Consider the following 22384-nt stretch of genomic DNA (forward strand, 5'->3'; position numbering starts at 1 on the left):
TGAGTAAACTGGTTGAAAACTTCTAACTTCTTACCACTCATTTATAGAATCACCACAACTTATTAAAAAAATCATGCTAATTAATCATAAAACTATTTTAAGAATTGTTTTAATTACTTAGGAAAAAAACTACTTGTGAAAAAATTGAGTGTTCTTTGCTTAGAGTACTAAATATGAAAGTCTCAAATGCTGTGGCATGTACAGTTGAAAGAACATAGAGTGTCATGAAATAGCTCCGACTTGGTTGAATTTTGAGCAGGGGGCAATATAGAAAGTTGTGCTTGTTTAAGCTGGGGTAGAATTAATTTTCTTCATGGTGGCTGGTATGGGGCTGTGTTTTGGGTATGTGCTGAGCACAGGATTGATAATATTGGGATGTTGTTGTTATTGTGAAGCAGAGCTTGCAAGAACCAAGATCTTTTCTGGTTTTTGTACTGCCATGCCAGCAAGGAAGTTGGGGGGGTTTGGGAGGAGACACAGTTGGGACAGGTCTCAAACTGACCAAAGGGCTATTCCAGACCATATGATATCATGCTCAGGATATAAGTTGGGGAGAAGAGGGAAGAAGGGGGGAATGTTGGGAGTGATGCTGTTTGTCTTCTCAGGTAACTATTATGCATGATGGAGACCTGCCCATGGGAGGCAGTGAATTAATTCCTTGTTTTTCTTGCTTGAATGCACAATTTTTGCTTTTCCTAATTAACAGTCTTTATCTCAACCCATGAGTTCTCTAGCTTTTATCCTTCTGATTCTCTCCCAAATCCACTTGTGGGGGAGTTAGAGTCTGCATGGGCCTTGGTTGCTGGCTGGGATTAAACAACTACAGAAATACAATTTATTCTTTTCTTCTGTGGGTAATATTTAATTCTGAGAATCTTCCAGAGGATAAGAGATATGTTACAAGTCAGTGACAATACAGGTGACTGGTATAGATTTTTATGTTGTATTTTAGTTTTCAGCCAATATGACAATGTATGCCAGAATTTCTTGCTATGGCAAGAAATGGCTTTGTTTATGAACATTTCTCTCTGATCAAAGCATAATGTGTTATTTGTGCCTAACAGTTAGTTACAGGTTTTAAAGAAACAAGTGTCCACACATGCTCAGGTGGCAGCAATGCATACCCAGTTTAAGTAAGTGCTTTCAACTCTCATTTCTGCAGCCTAGTTGGAACAGAATAGTTAGTGGAAAGTCTGTTCCAAGTACCTAAAATTTAGATAAAATCACAATAATATTGTTACAGTAGGATAGTTCACTGTATGAAATTGCTGTTTTAAGAGTAAGCTTTAAGAATGAGGACAGAAGTGATTGATCAATTATATGCTTAGGATTACTCTAATGAATACATCCACCAAATGAATACAGGTATGAGAGATACACTATCTAAATGTTGTCCTTGTAAGTAGTACTTTTCTTCTGGTGTTACTAATTCCAATTTCTTTTGCAGTTTGAAAACGATATTTCTGCATTCACATATGAGAAGACACTTATGATGGAACAGCGATCTCAGATGCTAAAACAGATGCAGCTATCAAAGAATGAAAGAGAAAGGGAGGTAGGATCTTCAACTTGACAGGATGTTCTGTGAAAAATCTCAAAGTATGATCTAATGGCTGTAGCTTCTAATCAGTTTCTAGCTAGTCAAAAACTTTCATAACTGCATTTCTCTACAACCAGTTTTACTTGCAAGATTAAAGTTATGTGGGGGAAAAAAAAATTATTTAAACAGATTTTAAGAGTTTTCCTGTTTTTGTTGAGTGCAAGTGTTGATTAGCAAAACATTTGAGCATCAGTGTGGAATACATTAAAAGCCTTTCCAAACTTGACATCAGTAGCTAAGATTCATGATTATGCAACTGGACTGATTATCTTTGATTGTGATTTGGTCTTAGCATCATACAATCATTTACATTGAAAAAGACCTTTACGTCAAGTCTGACCACTAACCTAACGCTGCCAAATCCACAACTAAACCATGTCCCTCTTGTTTAAATACCTCCAGGGACTCAACTTCAGCCACCTCCCTGGACAGCCCATTCAAACGCTTGATAATCCTATCCATGAAGAAATTTTTCCTAATGTCCAATCTAAACGTCCTCTGGTACTACTTGAGGCTATTTCCTCTTGTCACTTGTTACTGGGGAAAAGAGACCAATCCCCACCTCACTACAACTGTCTTCCATGTAGTTGAATAGAGTGAGAGAGTCCTTCCTGAGCCTCCTTTTCTCCATTCTAGAGAACCCTACCTCCTTCAGCCACTCATCATATGACTTACAAATACACCATATTACACAATATAATAGACATTTGTTCAAATTGCACTATGTTTTAGTTTCTGCATTAGTTTGCATATTTTATGAATCAACTCCTTTTTTTTTTTGGAACCAAAATTAGCCCAACAAACTATAATCCTCTAATATGAAGATGGAAATGCTGGTTTTGCTGCTCCCCTATCTTTATTATTTTGCATATTGTACCAACAAGCTTCATTCAGCTGTAATTTTATGAATATTTGTAACTTACAAGTCATTTCCTTTTGGTTTGTGCTTCTACCCCCTCATCTATTCTGCTAACTCTTCAGTATTATCAAGACATTTTAGTGATGTAGAAGATAGTGAATGCTCTGGCTTTGCCATCACATAAATGATTTCCATCCCATAGCAAACAAGAACTCCACTGTCTTTAATTGCTCAACTGTATAACAGCTAGATTTTTTTTCTTATGGCTTGTCTTTTGTGGTGTTAATCATACAAGTCCGAGCAGTTTGGGGGTTTTATGGTTTTTTCCTTTTATTTGTCCTCTTCTCTCTATTAATTTTTCCATCTCACATGATTTTTTAAAGGTTCCTAAAGATGCCTGCTATTGTTACAGTTTATTGCTGTAAAACATCTTTCTTATCCATGTCATGGTAGTTTTCTTTCAATTTGAGCCTGCCTAACATCCTTCCAGTAAAAAACCCAAACTTTTCTGTACAACTTATTCAGCCTTATTGTTTCTTTTCTGAACAGTAGTATTTTTCCAGTGGAGTTTGAGTAGTTTATCTGTTGTAGATTTTGAAGGATTTAACTTCCACATGATTAGTGGAAGCTATTGCTCTGTATTCTATAGCACATAAATTGCAGAGAGATGAAAGAATTTCTTCTCAGCTCTGAGCTGGTGGGAATCCGAACTATACTTCAGAATATTGTTTGTTTGGAAGTTTTTATTTCCTTCTACTCCCTCCATATAATTTTCTTTATTACTCACTTTTACCTGAACTTTACCATCACCATTATAGCATCAGTTTCTTCCTTCTTATCAGGCAGGGTAAAATCTGAACATTCAAAACACCATTGAATTTATTTCAGGGTCTAAAGTAAAACCCTTGGTAATTCCAGGAACGTCTAGTACTTACTGCCTTGTCCAAAAATAAAAGTCATATCCATTGATTGTTTCTGATTAGAATATCTAAATCTACCTTGTTCTTTTGTATTTTCATAAGAAAATGTGATTTATTGAAGTGACCGCCAGAACCCAGGCTAACTCTTAGAACTCCGGTGCAACGCCAGGAGTGGGGAACTGCCTCAGTATGGAGATTTACCAGAGGCAGAACCTTTAGAGCCACTTGCTCTAAGATGCCAGACACAAGCCATGACAGGGACCAGGCAGAGGAGAAAGGAGAAGGCTCCACAAGGAGCAGTTTATTCCAGATGAAAAGAGCAGGACAAAAAGCCTCCACCTCTATTGTGCAAGGGGTTTTGTTCAGACGCAAGTCAGGAGGTGGATACAAACAGCTAACCAATAGGGAATAGTCAGGGGAGGAATGAGGGGATTACATCAAGTGTCTGGGGCCAACTGGGGTAGGAGGGTGGAGAGGATGGGTCACATGGGCCAATGGGGCTTCCAGTAGTAGGGGAATTCCAAAGGGGTGTTGCAGACAGGGATTGGCCCGAGGTTTAAGTGGCAGAGAAGGTTTGGGAATCAAGGGCTGGGATGCCTTGACAGGCAGGGAAAGAGCTGGAACAAGGGGCAGGGAATGGCACGAGGGACAGCTTTGAGGGAGGGTAAAACCAGGGGTAAACCAGCTTGGGGAGAACACGGGGGTACAACAGAATGAACCACTTAACAAGGAATCATTAAAAAAAATTTGAACCATATCAGTTTATTTATGTCTTCACTTCTTCTGGAGCTACAAGATTAGTGTATGCACTCAGAGTGCCTGGCCCATTCTTACCCTAATCATTTTTTTTTTAATTAGCTGAGCCATTCTTTTCAATTTTTTGCTGACGTCCAAAACATTTCTTTTATTCGTATCACTAGTTCAAATTAGCATTGCTTTTCATTTTAATATCTGTCTCCAGGCCTTCAAATATAACCTGGTATTCCAGTTTTGAATAGTGAGTGTAGTTTGGTTTCCTGTTACCACCAAGATTAGTACTTTAACCTCACTTTTGTGCTTGCATGCCTTCAAATGAGGCTCAGACCTTCCCGAAGTGGAGACTATGGTTTTGTACAGTGTTTATTTGCTGTTTTAGTCATAAGCATGCTTTTACCCCTGAGCAATCACCCTCATCCTCCCTTCTCCTGTCACTTTTTAAAAACAGAATTGATTTAATCTTGCCTCTGGGTTTTTTTGTAGAACTGGGGATCGAGCACTCATCAGATTTTTGTTTACTTTTTTTGAAAACTTGTTCAATTTGTTTCTATTTGGATATAAATATAATAAGTACCTGCAAAACATAACATAGGCAACTTAGGTATAAATGGTAAATATCTATTTATTTGACTTAGTCAATAGTGCTACAAAGGGGAAGGAAAATGTAGAGCCTCATTCCCTTTCTTGCTTCCATTTTTGGTGGTTGTTGGCTTCTTTCTCTGGTTAATTCTCACTAAGGACTCTTGGGCAAAGCAGTGTTAATCGGACCTGTGAGAAGGTAATAATACTTTGCACCAACAAATTGTCTTGGGTTGTGCTGTTAGGTAAGATTGGCAGAAATTTGGGTGAATGCAGGTGCGTGATGCACGGACAGATGACTATTCAACTAATTAAAGTTGAAAAGAAGGGTATTTATTGCAGCACACTGGACACATGTGGAATCGTTTCCAAATACATGTGCAAGGAGTTGCAGATTCCTGCTCTCTGTTTTGATCTGCTGGTCATGGTCCAAGCCTCTCCTAACTATTTGATTATTCTTAAGGCAAGGTATTTCTATGGTCTCTGCTCCTTCACAAATGCTACATCTATCCCTGTCACTCCTAACTTCTCTTTCCTAATGTATTTGCTACTTTTTAACTAAGGTACTCGATTCTTGCCACCTATATTACTAACTTAGCTTCTTAACTAATTTTAAAATCTTAACTAAAATATGCAATCTTCTACTATTCCAGATATATACCCAGCTCACCCCTCAACTCATCTACAGTATTGAATTATCCTAAATACATTTCCAGCTGACCCCTTGACTGATTACTGTTTCACTGTTTGTGAATAATTAGATTTTTAGGTTTTTAGGTTTTTACAGTTGAAAAGTAGCTTTCTCATATGCTTTTAGTTTTTTCATGCTTTTGATTGTAATTGAGTGAAAAATTTCACCTGAATATATACATATATGAAAGGATGTGGCCCTCAAAAACAAGTGAATATTTGAGCTTCCCATAGAGATGGAAGGACTCAATTGGCTTCCTGTTTTCACAAATGTCTGTAAAGGGACTTCATAACTAACTGCTAAAGATTTAAAAATGTTATCCAGGAGGAGGCAATCAGAGAACTGCTGAGACACTTGGATATTCATAAATCCATGGGACCAGATGGGATCCATCCTAGGGTGATGAGGGAGCTGGCAGATGAGCTTGCAAAGCCACTCTCCATCATTTACCAGCAGTCCTGGCTCACTGGCAAGATTCCAGACTACTGGAAGCTGGCCAGTGTGACTCCCATTCATTAAAAAGGTGGAAAGGAGGAGCCTGTTAATTATAGGCTGGTTAGCCTGACCTCAGTACCCGGCAAGGTTATAGAACAGTTTATACTGAGTCTCATCACACTGGACTTACAGGATGGCCAGGGTATCAGACCCAGCCAGCATGGGTTTAGGAGGGGTAGGTCAGTTTGACCAACCTGATCTCCTTTTATGATCAAGTGACCCACCTGGTGGATGCAGGATAGGCTGTTGATGTTGTGTAGCTGGATTTCAGCAAGGCCTTTGACACTGTCTCCCACAGCATACTCCTGGAAAAGCTGGCAGCCCACAGCTTGGACAGGAGCACTCTTTGCTGAGTTACGCATGGATGGCTGGATGGCTGGGCCCAGAGGGGTGGTGAATGGTGCTGCATCCAACTGGTGACCAGTCACTAGTGGTGCCCCTTGAGGGTCTGTGCTGGGACCAGTTCAATATCTTTATTGATGACACGGATGAGGAGATTGAGTCTTCCATTGGTAAATTTGCGGACGACACTAAGCTAGGATCATGCGTTGGTCTGTTGGAAGGTAGGAGGGCTCTGCAGAGACTTGGGATGGTTGAATGGATGGGCAAAGTCCAATAGGATGAAGTTTATTAAATCCAAGTGCTGAGTCCTGCATTTTGGCCCCTGTTAATAACTCCCTGCCATCTTGTAGGCTGGGGATGGTGTGGCTAGACAGTGCCCAGGTGGAAAGGGACTTTGGGGTACTGGTCAACAGCCGGCTGAACGTGAGCCAGCAGTGTGCCCTGGTGGCCAAGAAGGCCAGTGGCATCCTGGCCTGTATCAGGAATAGTGTGGCCAGCAGGACCAGGGAGGTCATTTTTCCCCTGTACTTGGCGCTAGTGAAGCCACATCTTGAGTACTATGTCCAGTTCTGGGCCCCTCAGTTAAGGAAGAACATTGAGATGCTTGAGCGCATCCAGAGGAAGGCAATGAGGCTAGTGAAGGGCTTGGAACACAAGCCCTATTAGGAACAACTGAGGGAGCTGGAGTTGTTTAGCCTGGAGAAAAGGAGACTCAGAGGTGACCTTACTACTCTCAACTTCCTGAAAGGTGGTTGTAGTCAGGCGGGGGTTGGTAACTTTCACCAGGCAGCAACTGGTGGACACTGGTGGACAGAACAAGAGGACACAGTCTCAAGCTGCATTAAGGGAAATAGAGGTTGGATATTAGGAAAAAGTTTTTCATGGGAAGAGTGATAAAGTTCTGGAATGGTCTGCCCGCAGAGGTGGTGGAGTCACCATCCCTGGATGTGTTTAAAAAAAGGCTGGATATGGCACTTGATGCCATGGTTTAGTTGAGGTCTCTTCCAACCTAGTCATTCTGTGAATTTTGTGAAAAAGAGCCTTTTGAGCTGATACCACATCTCATCTATTAAAATGAAGAATAATATGATATCTGCTTTTTTCTGTAGACTTTTTTTTTGTCATTGGTAACCTTTTTGTCCCAGATTCAGAGCATCACAGATGAGTATCGAGGCTCAATTAGAAGAAATAGCTACTCCAGTCCATTGCCCATTGTCCAAGATGCTCAGGCACTGCTGACTAATGATTATCAAGAGGAAGAGGTAGCTCGACATAGTGCTGGCTATGACTAGACATATTTTCCATTGCAACACTTCAAGTACCACTATTGCAAACTGAACTACACATTAACTACAATTTTCTCTAAATTAATTATGTTACCTTGTATTTCTTGTCTTTAGATGATGCTTCTCTGACATGAGCTATATTCTCTTTCTCACACTTATTTTCCATAAAAGAAACACACTTCTGTGACTGCCTGTTTTCTTAAGTGCCAGAAGCAGGGTATTACATTAATAAACATACTTAGTGCTTTCATTGACTTCCTTTATAGTTCCTCTATTGAAGTACTGAAGATTCTCGGAGACTGTACTGATATACTACATCTTTTAAGGAGCGCAAGCCATTTTTATTTGCAAGCTATTATTAACCCATATATGTCATTACTGTGTTCTGTGGGGTGACATTGAAAGGAAATGAACTGGTGTAATCAATGAGTTTGGTGTGCACTTGAAGTGTTGCTCATATGTAAAATGTGTAGCCTAGTTTGTAGAAGTGCTGTATAACTTTGTATTTCCCTTTCATCATGGAGTGAGAGAACAAGCTGTTGTGTTTCATTAATTGAATTTAGTACCAAAATAGCACTAACAAGAATGTGCTTTTGTTGTGTTTGCATTTTTATAAACATGTATTATAGGTCCAGGATTTCTCTTGGTCTCACGGTCTTTCTGAAAATGGCAAATTTTCTTCCATTGAAGCATAGTTGTACTGAACTCATCTTACAGTTGTTCCTTTGAAATTTTAGTACATTGGATACTGCTGCATGGTATTTACAATATTGGCATGTATTTGTTAGCTTTTTTGATTCTCATGATAAAACTGTATTCACAGTAACTTCTGATTTGTGGTCTTGACTCATCATTTAATCATCTGTGAATGTAGGAAGACCATCATACTAAAAGATATTTATGTGAACCTCACAACTGAACTCCAGAATTTGGGAATCCTGAAGGATAGGGACTAGGAAATAATTTAGGGAATATACTGAAGCTCAAAGGCATTTAAAACCACCTGCAATTATAGTTTGTGAACCACTAGAGGAATTGCTTTTCTGAGAATGAAAGTAAAATTCTCATCTGCTTGGATTTTATTTATGGTTTTTATTGACCTGCACGAAATTCTTAATTACCAGGTATGTGGAGGAACCATGACTATGTCTAACATGTGAATAATTAGATTCCCAAATGGAACAGGAGCTTCAACTCATGATTTAACAAGTCTCTGAATAGCTTTCAAAACTGTTAAATATCTTAAACAAAAAGCAAACAAACAAACAATCACAGGATAAAATAAATACCACCTCCAAAATAGAAAATTTCAAAGCACAAAAAGAATCCTGTCCCCAGTTACCAATTCACTTATAATTTTTAGAGTCTAAGGTACTGTATTTGTGTTGTATTTGATGGAAACAGAGAAGCCTATGGACAAAGTATTATGAGGGAAGTAAGTAAATAATGTTTTAGATATTTAATCTTCTTTTCCTCCAAAGAAGCAAGGAGAGTGGAAAATAGAAAACACAATATTCTTCCCACATGCATATGCGCTTTTTTTGTTCTTGAAATTGATTAGAGTTTTTACTGTTAAAAGGGAAGAGAAGACCCCTTCATGGCTAGATTGGTTAGATTTGTTATGTAAAATGCTCTTGTAGGCATAAATCATCTAAATTTATAACTAGACTTCAAATCAGCCAGTCCCATACTGGCATCAGAGATTCATAGTTGTAGTTCAGCTAAAGGCATGTGAAATGGACAACGTTTTCAACAGTATCTGAGAAAACAATGTAACTTGTGAACAATTATAATACTGGCTTTAAAGTTTTTCATTGGCAAAACACCTTGATGTTAATAAAGTACTCTCTGGTGGAATTCAACCTCACTTTAGTTCATTACAAAAGTAACATTCCACATAAGATATAGTCTTGCAAATATAAATAAAATATGAACATTTTTACAAGCAATTTCACTTCATGCTGAAGTCACAATAGTCTCATATTTGTTCACAAAGTAAAGGTGCATTTTTCTTCAGCTTCTTTGGTTCTACCACTGTGAAACTCCTTTTCAAAACTGTAATAACATGTAATTTACAAATGCTGATTTTGGCTGAATTTTGGGGCAATTATTTGTTTTGTGGCCAGGCTCAGCTGATCCATGATAAAAACACTGCCCCACGCTCTGCTCCAGCAGTTGAAGCAAGTGTAGCTGTTGCTGTGCCAGAGAAAGTGCAAATGACCTGGACTAAAGAAAAGTTTGTAGCAGAAAAGCATAAAAACAAGGATTCCAATGTGTCTGGCTTTAAAGATATTTTCAACATGAAGCCGTGAGTATGCATATGGTATTTGGAGCTTTTTATTTCATTATGTGTATTTTACTGGGGGGGGGGGGGGGGGGAGTGCTTCTAGTTTGTTGTTTTATCTGGGTTTTGCTTTTTAAGAGATTCTGCTTTATTTAAAATTGGATACAAAAATGAGCTTTCCATGAACTTAAATGGCATCCTTAGAAAAATAACATAGACTTGGTGGAATGACTGTAAAGAGTCATTCACAAGAATGTTGTGAGTGAAGTTTAAATATGACAGCCTTTAAGCTGTTAACTCAACTTCTGGATTGTACCAGAAAGCACATGTGTTAAAAAGCTTAATTATAACTTTTTATTTCTTCCTGTGGGTGAAAAATTAGTGTATATGTCCCTGTATTTTTATTGTGTTTGGTATTAGAGGGAATTCCAAATAAGCAGATAGCCTTTCAAGACATTTAGCTTGTGTTTTTGATTTTGGCCATGGGGGGTGTTTTCTTGGGAAGAGATGGGAGTGGGATGGGTTTGTTTGTTTGTTTGTTTGTTTTAATGGACATTCAGCCCTCATCCTGTAAATTAAAGAAATAGAAAACTTGTGTAAATATAAGTGTATTGCTATATTAAGTATTTCCTGTTTAAATATTCTTTTATGTCTTTTTCTTAAATAGATAAGAGCTACTCCCTGTGTCAAACCAATGTAGTACACACAAAAACAATGACAGAGGGAAATCAGCTTGTTTGTTTCCTCATGTGGTGATTTTAGGCATGCACATGCATCTTTTCTTAGTTCTGCAAGAAAACTGCACTTAGAAACATAGCTTAAATTATTTTCTGCACATGACCAAACCAAAACTGTGGATGTCAAGGGAAATCTTAATATCTAAATGAAACACATCTTAAATCTAGGACTTGTAGGCAATGCAGTTAGACAGCGTATTTAAAATTAATACCTTAAAGTCCTAAGTCCTGAGTCTTGGATTTGCTTTGAGCTCTTTAGAAACAGCTTGCCTTCTGCACGTTCCAAAAATTATTGTGCTCATGCTCTAAAGCATTGTCCTAGGCAGCATTATACTCTAATTATTAGGGGTTTTTAAAATTTATATCTTTGAAATATTTCCTATTACTACTTTAGAATTGTGCAAAACACTGATTTCAGATATTATTATTTTAAGACTACTATATATAGTTGGTCAGAAATTACAGTTCAAATGTGGTGTGCCTGTACAGTATATTAATATTGTTGACTTTAAAATGTAATAATAATAATAATAATAATAATAATAATAATAATAATAATAATAATAACATTGTTGACTTTACCTGATGGCATAATTTTTTTTTTCTATGCATTTGCTTCCCTTTCACATAGAGAATGGGAAAATCTGTAAGTCTAAATTTCACTTCACCTAAACAACATAGGCTGGGTTCTTTGGTTCTTGTGATCTTGTACATTGTGTGCATGCTTCTAAATTGTAATTTGCAATGCATGTATTTTTTTTGTTCCTTGTTTAATACACTCCGATTTAGCATGTCACTGAAAAAATATCATTGTGACTTTTTAATATTCTCTTAAATATGATCAACTTTCTATTCAAGGTAAGTCACAAAACCTGTGTTATAGTTTCTGTGAGAATATAAAGCTTGACAGTACTTCTCTGCACCAACGTAATATTTAGTGTTTTAATTAACTACATTAAAAATGATTTTTTTCTGGAAAAATAAGCTCCCATTGTTCTATAACTACTTGGACAGTAGGAAATATTTGTTCACAAAGGGGACTTTCATGTTTCATCAAAAGTCAGTTCTTGGCTGCCTTCTACCAACCCATGCATGTGTAGAAATAACATAAGTTTAGACATACTTTGGGTATGACAGCACACAAAAATGGAATACTATATCTCTTGAGTGGAACTCACTTGACTGCTCTGCTTTTTTTCAGAGTTCAGAATTTTCTAAATTTTATCTGCTTAACAAATTGAGCTTCTTATAAAAATTTTGGAAGTTTATTTTGTCTACTGTGTATGATTTCAGTTCTACCAGTGCTTGAAGGATAAGTGATGTTAGTCTCAGTTTACATTTTACACACCCATGAGCCTTTATTTCAGTGCTGAATTTTTGCCCACTCTGTCACAAAGTTACACCCTGCTTTTTATTTTTAGTTTAACAATGTTTCAGTTTCAATATTTATGCTTCTCAGTTAGACAATCTTGCCTCTCTTCATAGTTCTTTTTAGTCTTCTCAAAATGCAATTCTGCTTCCAAAAAATGGAACTTCAAGCTTTCCTTTGTTCCATATATAGTTTTTGTACAATTGGTTCTTAGAATAGCTGGCCACCATGATAGAAAATCCCCTGGGAGAGACTGATAAACTCAGTTTTAGAAATATCATTCTCTTATAGCGGGGAAGATGGGAGGTAGCAGAGTATGAAGAATCAATTTAATTCATAGGGCTGGTTTCCACTGGCCACTAAATTTCAGGCGAAATTACTTTAAACTATTTATTTGGGGGAAAAAACCAAACATACAAACCCTACTTTTAGGCAGCAGATTTTGTAGATAAATGGACTAAGGTAGAGTTTGAATATTTTTGTCACACTGTAGCATATTACTCATTTCCAACCTTGGTTAACTCTATACACAGCTGTTTCTCAGGAACTGTAAGGAAACTGTTCTTTTGTTCTGAAAAAACACTGAACCATACAAAAGAGATACTAAAATAAGGACATTTTAAAAACCCTATCAGTTTTTTCTTCTTGTGCACAGATCTAAAACATTTATATTTGTAGGTGAAACATGGAAAATATTAGGTAATGTTGATAGTGTAAAGGGATAAGCTCAATTTAATTTCACTGCTTACTGCCATACAGTTACAACATAAGAAGTTAGCAATTTTTTCAAAATTCTATGGTGTTTCTGAATTTTCTTCACCAGCTGGTAGAATTTAGTAATGTTTCCAAAGGAGCATGAGTAAAATCTTTTACTGTACAACATAAATATTGTGATCTTTCCATTGCATTCCTGCAATTTCATTGTTTGGAAATTCTTGTATAAATCCAGTTACTTTTTTATGTAAGTCAATAAACAAGATTCCTAGTGGTGCTTGTCTGACCTGTAATATCTATTGAAACCATTTTTAATTCATCTTAGTAAAAGATAATTGACAACTGGAAGATTTGTGCATTTTGACAATTTACTTGGAACTGCTTGAATTTCAGAGTTAAACATTCTTGTCAAAAGGATTGCATTTTATTTTTTTTGAATATGTACATATACTAGTATCCATGAAAATACCTTGTTTTACATACTTATAATTTCAAATAAATATTGTATGATTCAATTACTTAAGTGTTATAACAATACTTAAAAATGTTTCTTTGCATGCTAGGAATCAGTCAAATGTGAGAAGAATGCACACTGCTGTGAAGCTCAATGGAGTAGTGCTTAATAAATCACAGCATGCTCAGCTAGTCCTCCTGAATATGCCTGGACCTCCTAAAAACAGAAAAGGGGATGAAAACTGTATCCTCCACTGTATTGATTCCATATTTCGTGAAATTGAGAATTTCATTTTTGTGATTCTGCCATCACCTGTTGGGATAACCATTACTAAGTAGGGTAAGCATAAGTCTGCCTATAAGAAAATGACATAAAGAGAGTTAAAAAACAAAAGATAGAAAATCTTGATTGGGGGGGTGGTTTATTGATACAAAGGATTTCCTTAACTTTGAAATAATTTTAAAATTTCCTATTCTTGTCTTTTTTTGTAGATAAGTAGGGCAAAACTAGAATTGTGCCCCAAGTTAGGCTTAACTTCCACTTGAATAACCAGGTAACAGGACAGTAAAGGGGGACACAGAAATACTCTGATGAAATTGTTGAACTTTATTTTTTCATTATATGTCAGACTTTTTGAGAGGTTACCAGGTATTTTATTTCTCTTCTGAGTAAATTCCTTGACCAAATGATATTTCAGACATGGAATTTCTGGAAGTTCTGACAGAAGGTCTAGATAGAGTTCTCCTAGTCCGAGGCAGTGGACGTGAAGTGATCACCATTTATTCTTAATCTGTTTGCATGTGTTTTTCAAACACAACAGACCCCCCACCATAGGAAAACAAAGTTTTTGCCATAATTTGAGCAGCTCTGTTGTCTTCTAGTGCATTGAAAATTAGCTTCAAGCTGAATCTTCTGATGATACGTTTTTTTTTTCCTAGGAAGATATTCTATTTAAATAACATTTTAAGCAGATTTATGTAGAAAATTAATAAATGGTGAATTAATAAATGGTGAATGGCTTAGGATATTTATATGTAGCATATTCTGACACTTCTTAAGCTGTGGTAAAACAAAAAACAATTGGTAATGCAATCATGTTTTTGAAGATATAGAAATGTCAGTGATTTTTGATTATTTTAATCTTTGCTCTGCATCTAAATAAAAGGGAAGGGTTTTAGAAAAGGTTGTCTTTTTTTCTTACCAAAATGCTGCTATGTTGCTTCTTTTGGAATTAGTTGTGGTTCAGGAGCCTTCCTTCAGAGGTATACAGCCAGTCAAATTTGTTTATGAAGTGCATTAAGTGTTTCCCAGAAGTTCGTTATTTGCCATACCTGTTAAAAATAACATTTCTGCATTTAAAATACTTAGGTAGCTGAAACCTCTGGATGATAGTAAACAGATAAGCTGTGTGAGTTCTTTTCTGTGAGGTACTGGCAGTTACCATTATTTTGCATGCAATAATGAAACGTGAGAGCATCCAACTTACAGGAAAGCTATGGTGCAGGAACTCCACCTGATTCCAATTTAATTCAACAGTTGATAAACCACCACAAGGTGGTTAATGAAATGCAGTCTCTTGTTTTCAAATATTTATATTTTGAAAATGTTGTATGTATGTGCTGCTGTTTGAAATAAAATCTGCTTTTCTGAACTGAACGAGCTCCTAAATGTTTTTCATTTGAAATTGTTGAGTAGTTTAGTTTAGGTGCTCAATAGAAACCTTTTGCTCCTGTTACAATTCTGTTCCTTTTTAGGCAGTCTTTTTTGTAAATGTTGTTTAAGACCTAAAGTGTATCAGAAGATTGTTCTGCTCTAAAAAGAATATGTCTGTTTAAACATATAAGCCACTATTTTATCTATTTTATTTTTTCTTTTTTAAAATTCCTTTATAATACAATCAAGATGTCTGTTGCTCAGACTAGAACAAGAGTGATGCAGTGCCCAAGTCCCTGGCTGGGCTCGAGGCCAGTGTTTTTATCATAACACTCAGGTGATGTAAGACAAAGCCTGTCCCCGTAGTTTGATGCACAGGAACAGAGGGAACAAAAAGGTAATCAAGCGGCCCAGTGAACTCCTGATGAGTCAAAAGCACTGCTGGGATACTTCAAAAGGCAATTGGAAAGGCATGCTGCACACCAGAATGTCCCCACATACCACTCGGTGTGACTGCAGCTCTATGCCTTTGGTTAGGAATAGGTTTATGCATAGGCACTCAGAGGTACCTTCAGGGCACACCAAAAACACTCCTTGGTCTTTTAGGTACAATGAAAACACATGGAGGTCCTGTGGACAGATCAGGAGGCATGTGAAGGTTCTAGATTTGCACAATATGTCAGTTGAATTAAAAAACATTCTCAGGCCAGTGAGGAGAAGAAAAATTGTAGCAGATGCCCCTACTGCACTCCAGATGGCTCTAAGCTTTTCATGAGACATATTAAAAGGCACTCCTTGGGCTGTGGTGCAGGGCCATCAGCAGGCATTTATAGAACTGATATGTGGGGTTGTGGGTCGGAGACAGAAACATGACACAACACCAGTGGGTCATCAGCAAACAGCAAGTTTAATATGTCTGCCCATTTTATAGGGACTTGGGATTTCCCAGGCTCAGATAGTTGATTGGATGACCTCTCTCTGCCCAGTTCTGGCCAGTGGTGTATCAGCATCTAAGCTAGAATAGGGTTGGCTGGGATCTTTGCTTGGGTTTGAATCCAACCTATCTATGCCTTATCCAGGGACTTGTTTTCTTCTAGGTTAGTTGAGTTTAGGGGGCAGCTTCAGATCAGCTGCAATGTGACAACAGATGACTGCAGATAGCTTGTAGTAAAAGGAATTATAAAAATTTAGTTTAGAGAAAGGCTTTCAGAGGCATCTGGGACCTACCACCTACCTCTGTGAGTTCCCTTAGATGCAAGGCAAGACTGACAGAGGTTTCTGTGGGCATACCAGAAGGCATTTGAGAAGCTTGTGGAAGTGGTAGAGAACAAACCTTCAAGCTGGAAAGTACAAAACATTAACTTAGACAGGAAGCTTTTGAAGATCGAACTTCAGAGGAAGATAGGCTTCTGAGACTCTTATATGGGCTTGTGTGTTACAGGGACCACCCGTGCTGTGATGGAGGAGGACATGAAAACACTTACATGCTGACTTCATTTTTTTGAGATTTGCTTGTAGGCTCACAGTATTAAGAATTACAGGCTATGAGTTATCAAACACTATGATTTAAAGTGGTGGATAGGTGGGATAGTCACATGCAAGACTAGTCAGGGCAAAATGCCGTTGAGGCCTTTTTTCTGGTGGTAGTTTGTTATATTTCCTAATGATCTCATAAGACAGAGCTACAGGACAATTTTGCCCCTATTCTCACCTGCAAATCTGTCTCTTGCAACTTTTAGATGTGTCAAGAAGTGAGGTAAGAATCCATTAACTTACAGCAGTAAACATAGATCATGGATACTATCGGCAATGATGAGAGAGATGGGGAGACTGTGAGATGGTCAAAAGAATCCAAATTTATTGTGGACTACCTTGCTTATATAACTATTTTAGGAAGACTAGTAATGATTTAGTACAATGCTTGGGTTAATCATCACATAAACAAACATACATTTTACAACATCTCTTGCTTGCAGAAGTCTTGATGTCATTTTCTTTTCCAATAAGTGAGTCTGATTTAATCTTACTGCAATCTTCAAAGCTGTTTGTTCTTGCCAAGGCATCTTGATTTTCAAATATCTTATGCTAACCAGGTCTAAAGTCCATCATCTGTCTTATGTGTCCCAATATCTCCCTCTTCTCTTTTCAACCAAAACCACTCCTTTAATGCCCTTATTAATAAATCTCTGCATTCATTGAAACAAGCAAGGTATCATGATTAATACAATTATTATCAAAAACCATCATATACCCATCTTAAAAAGAATCTTTTAGCTAAAAACCTTAGCCACTAAAGGCTCAGGCTTGATCTTAAAAAACATTTCTGAAGACAGCCGCAGGGGGCGCATTACTGGATTTAGAAAGTCTGCCAAAAGTACAATTGCACCAAAAGTTTTGATTCTTATATCCAAGGTGATAAGGAGAAACATCCCAAGCTTTAGAATTTTTTCTTCCTCTGTGTTTAAAATTAACACAAAAATCCAATTTCACAGAACCCAGGGGCTCTAATTCTTGGGGTTCTGAGGGTGTTTCAGGAGGGTAAGGGGTCAATTTTGATTTGATTTGATTTCAAAATTTTTAGTGTAAATATTAGTGTACAGTTCTGGTGGAGCTATATTCCACCCTATTTTTTTTGTTTTTTAATAACGTGTGTTTCTCATTATGAACATGAAGGCAGCATAAAAGCAAAACAATAAAAACAGTAAACTTGTACTAAGTAAAAATAAATTAGATAATATAAACAATTAGTAGTACATGAAAAATAGAATGGTGATTTGAAATAATGCATTATCGATTTCTTAAACATTGTACTGTTAGAGTTTGTAGTAATTGGCAAGCTTCCTTTTAAAGTAAGAGCTTGGAAAACCATTCCTGGGTAAGATTTCCAAGTTCACTTCAAAAGGAGGTTTACCTATTATAGGTCTAAATTTGGCAAGTCAAAATTACTTGAGTATAGTTTTGGTGTAGAAAACACTTGGGTTTATTTGTATATTTCCCTACAATTAAGGCCCAGACTTGGCCAGGGTCCAGGGTTTAACTGGAAGAGTCTTTTTAATATCTTTTAAAAACCTCTAAGTAATAGCAGTTAGAAAATGTCTTTAAAATAATACGTCTTATAAATAGCTATATAACAGTATGTGGAAGTTTGTAAATCAGCTGGCTTTGTCATTTATCTTTAGCTAAATAGTAATAAAAAAAAGGCATTAAACAGCTTACAACTCATAACAGTCATAATATGAAAATGATACTCATTTTTTAGTACTACTTATAAATAATAAAATAGAAAAAAATGTTCTTATTTCTATTACAAAATAGCTGTATCTCACAATTTAAATGAGCAAATTCTGACAAAATTAATTTAGGCTTTACGTCATTCACTTGTATAGCAAGCGGGCAAACCTGTGAGTGGTGCGAACAGTGCCGAAACTTGGGGGGAGGTTCCTTGCCTGGCCCCTACTCTAGGGCAGGGGCAGTGGACAGGAAGATGGCTCTGGCCATCTGGTACTTGGCCAGGTGATCATTAGCCACTAACTGGTGACAGTAACTGCTCTCTGAAGTGTATGTGCTCCTTTCTGATTGGTAAAGTCATGTTCACATTATTGCCCGAAAAATTTGTCTATGTACTAGCAGCAGTAGTGTGCAAAGAAACTTCCTTAATATTTATCTTTTTGTGTCTTGGTCCTCATGACCGAACTTTTGAACTTTTCTCCTTTGCGCGTGCGCTTTTGGTCCCTTGGTGCTTATCTGAGTACATCTGTCGGCCTTGATTAGCTTGGAGGCAGAGGAGTCCCTTTATCTGGGCTCTTTTGCATCTCTTGGTCTTCTCTGGTATTGTTCTTTATGCAAGAAACTTCAGAAATTTGCATTTTCCTATGCCCTTTGTACTGTGGCAGAGGTTTCTTAAGTAAAAGGTTAAAATTCAGCACATAGTTCTACAGGCTAAACTTTAAATGCTTAATTCATATTGCTAATTCAAGTGAACTCCAAAAATCTCTCTTTCATACATTAGAGGGAAATCTTTGGTATTAGGCATTTCGGGAAGTCTGTACCTCTCAAATACCTCAGCCAATGGGGAAAGAGAGAAGGGAAATGCAGCTGGGAAATTAGGATAAAAAGGAGGCTGCATCCTCCAAAAATTGGAGAGAGACCAGGGAATGCCCCATGGCCGCTCCCTTTATTCAAATAAAGTAAAAGAACTCCTCTGTCTCCTTTTTGGACATAAACCTCTGATGTTTGTGGATTAATTTTCCTGACAAACTGGGGGCTCATCCTGAGATCTTTCCACTGTCCAGGCGGTGGGCAGCGAGCGGAGCTGAAGGTGCGCCTCACCCAGTTTGGGTGATCAGCTCCTCTTGGTGGTGGCCGGCACTGGGCGATTGATTGGGTTCCTGAGACTGTCCAGAAGACAGACAAATGGTCTACCGGGGGGGGTCTGTGAAGAGTCCACAGGGAAGGACCACTGAAAATCTCACTGGTGAGTAAAATGGGATCTTTCGGGAGTAAACCTGGGAGGGCACCCATGGAAGGTTGCAAGGAGGGTTGCAAGGGTAAAGCTGGGAAGGGCCCCCAGCAAAAGGGATGACGATCCCACATAATACCCCCAGAGAGTCCCTCGAGGGGAATGCTGAGGTCTTGGAACAGATTATATGTTCACCCAGAAGTAACTATGGAGATCATGGTAAAATATTTTTATTTTGTGTGGCCAGAGTATAAGTTGCCAGAGGGGCTTATATGGCCACCTTATGGAACAGATAGAATTTGTTTGTGTTGAATTTGTGGAGGTATTTAGAGGAGAATTGGAAAGGATGGATTGAAAGGGAATGTGGATTGATATGGACTAGACAAGCAACAGGAGAAATCTATGTGTTAAGAAAAAAGGGGAGGAAGAGAAAAACGGTGAGGATTGGGATGCAAGTCCCCTGTATCTTCACCTCCCGGAGCAAGGGGATCAGGGAAATGCTGTTCCTATGGCCCCACCTGAGAATAATGATGGTGTGGGGGCAGGGGAGCAGCATATTGTGTTTCTCCCTAGAACTAGAAGAGGAACTCAATTTAGGACATCAGAAGCCCCCTGGACCCAAGAGGCAGAGGTACACCAGTAGTGCCACTCTGCCAAGTTCCTTTGGGGGTCAAGGGGGAGGGTTTGGGTTTGTAATTGTACCACTTACTACCCAGGGTGAGGGTTGAAAAAAAGAATTACCCCCATATTTGGATGATCCCATCAGGGTGGGGAAAAAGATAGAGGAATATTTGGGAAATGCGGATTATACATGGAAGAACTGGGATTTTCTTTTGGGGATTTTGTTTGGCCAAGCGTTGCAGAAAATATTAAGACAATTTACTCCACCTGAGGAATTAGGTTGTTGCAGATGCAGATGATTTGCTTTCATCAGGGGAACAGGAAAAGGTGGTTGAGGAGGCTACTGTAAAACTGCTTAATTTTCTTGCCAAAAAAAAAAAAAAAGGAAAGATTTACAGTGTCCAGTTGGTAGGAAAAAAAAAAATTCAAATATCTGGGACACATTCTGACTGGACGATTACAGTGTATTTACCCAGAAAGAATACAAGGGATTTTACAAGTACCATTACCCCAGACAAGGAAAGGAGTTGCAGCAGTTTTTGCACTTGGTGGGATACTGCAGAGCATGGATTCAGGATTCTTCTGTTGTGGCCAGACTTTGTGTGACTTTTTAACCCAGGATAGTCCTGGTGTTGTGGTGTGGACACCAGAAGGAGAACAAAGCTTTGGAGAATTGGAGGATGGGTTGATTGATGTCCCAGTCTTGGCTCTTCTGGACTGAGAGGGGAAATTTGAACTATATGTTAAACAGGATCATGCTAAAGGAATTTTGGTGCGAGAGCATGGGGGAACACGGCAGCCTGTGGCTTATTTCTTAGCTGTTAGACCTGGTGACAGGAGGCTGGCCCCATTGTCTGCAGAACTGCTGCCACAGCTCTGATGGTGGCTGAGGCCGAAGGGCTGACAAGGAGAGGGTATCTGACTGGTAAAGTTTCACATCAGATTAAAGCTTTGTTGGCTGAAAGAACCTCTGAGTGGATGACCAGCACTCAGTTGTTACAGTGTGAACTTTATTTGATGGAACAGGAGGATTTAGAATTTGGAAGTGGAGAGGGGTTTAACCCAGCCTCCTGTTCGGACGGTCCTGGGGAGGGGGGCCAAGAGGAGACCCATGGCTGTGTTTGGGTTGCTGGCCTCCAGACCCGGGCTGAGAAGGATTTGAGGGATGCTCCCTGGCCTGAGGGAGAAAGTGTTGGTTGATGGGTCTTCAGGGGTGATAGAGAGGAGAGATTTGCAGGACACTCTATCGTGGATGTAAAGCAATTAAGAGGGAGGAGGTTACCACCCACCTAGTTGGTGGCAACTGGCAGACAGGAGAGCTGTGTGCACTTGTGAAAGCCTGTGAATTATACTGGGACAATACAGTAAATGTTTGATTCTAAATATGCACATAGATGATACATGCATTTGGGAGGCCATGGGAAGAAGGAGGTTTATTGGCCTTGCAGGGGAAGGATGTTAGCTCATGAGAGTTCGATCTCTCACCTATTGGAAGTAGTGAGCTTGCCAAAAAGGGTGACAGCAGTACACATTGCAAGGGAAGTGGGGGGCGGTGGGGGGGGGGGGGCGGGGCACCAGGCAGGGTGCTTGGAGGAGGCACTGGAAGGCCGACTGGCTGATGGAGAAGCTCGGAAAGCTGCGTTGTTACCAGGGGTCTCTGAGATAGTCTCCTTGCTCCCAGTGATTACCCCGCTGCCAGAGAAATTGTTTTTTCCATCAGAGGAACTTAAGATAACTAAAAAGAGTGGAGCAGAGGAAAAAGGGGATAATTGGTTTACAAGGGATGGTAAGCAGTAGATGCCAAACTGGCCTTACAGTTGTTTAAACAACTTCATGAAGGGAGTGACTGGGGCTCCCGAGGACTGGCAGAAGCCTTCCTCAAAACATATGCCGCTGAGGATCTTTTTGGCAAAGCAGGCTATTGAGGGTTGTTTGATTTGTACAAAAACAATAACAGAGTTACAAAGAAACTTGCCGGGGTTGGGGGGGGGGTTGGGAGGCCTTGGACTCTACATCCCTTCCAGAGATGCCAGGTAGATTTTACTGAAATGCCCAGAATGGCAAGATTTAAATGTCTTCTGGTAATAGCATGCCAGTTAACAAGGTGTCCAGAAGCATTTCCAGCCATTTCAGCAACTACAGGATCTGTTATTAAAGTATTTTTGGAATAAATAATTCCAAGATATAGGATTGTGGAAGCAATAAACTCTGATAGAGGATCTCATTTTACAGGAAAAATTCTTCGAGGATTTATGACTGCTTTAGGGATACAATGGAACCTCCATACCCCCTGGCACCCACAGATTTCAGGCCAAGTTGAAAGGATGAATGCAAAAGTAAAGAGACACCGCCTGAAGCTGGTGATAGAAACTAAGATGCTATGGGTACTGCTCTTGCCACTGGCTTTGGCAAGAATAAGGGACAGGGGAGATATTCAATTATCTCCCTTTGAATTGATGTTTGGCATTCCTTACCCTTGTAATTCTCAACTGTGAAAAATGAATATGATTTGTGTTAACAATTGTAACTATATTGATATTTTAGAAAATATTTGTTAAAAAGTAA

The 22384-nt window shown here is 38.6% G+C and overlaps 1 protein-coding gene across 6 annotated transcripts in view; it reads left to right on the forward strand.

Annotated features, from left to right (window-relative positions):
* Positions 1-14742, forward strand: part of SLC12A7 (solute carrier family 12 member 7) — a 79528-nt gene extending 64786 nt beyond the window's left edge. For 2 of the 6 annotated variants that reach the window (XM_071450094.1, XM_071450112.1), the window contains exons 21-26: positions 1448-1555; positions 7388-7504; positions 9655-9836; positions 11181-11195; positions 13196-13329; positions 13784-14742. In XM_071450094.1, the coding sequence (XP_071306195.1) occupies positions 1448-1555; positions 7388-7504; positions 9655-9836; positions 11181-11195; positions 13196-13329; positions 13784-13875 (648 nt within the window). In that variant the 3' untranslated portion in view covers positions 13876-14742. Of the gene's footprint in view, positions 1-1447; positions 1556-7387; positions 7505-9654; positions 9852-11180; positions 11196-13195; positions 13330-13783 lie in introns of those variants that run through there. The other 4 variants (XM_071450102.1, XM_071450122.1, XM_071450131.1 and 1 more) reach the window with 4 other exon arrangements.
* Positions 14743-22384: the final 7642 nt, after the last annotated feature.

This window comes from Agelaius tricolor, unplaced genomic scaffold, assembly GCF_023055355.1.
Source record: "Agelaius tricolor isolate 1412-34295 unplaced genomic scaffold, bAgeTri1.0.p SCAF_2, whole genome shotgun sequence".
In the NCBI taxonomy this organism is placed as follows: domain Eukaryota; kingdom Metazoa; phylum Chordata; class Aves; order Passeriformes; family Icteridae; genus Agelaius; species Agelaius tricolor.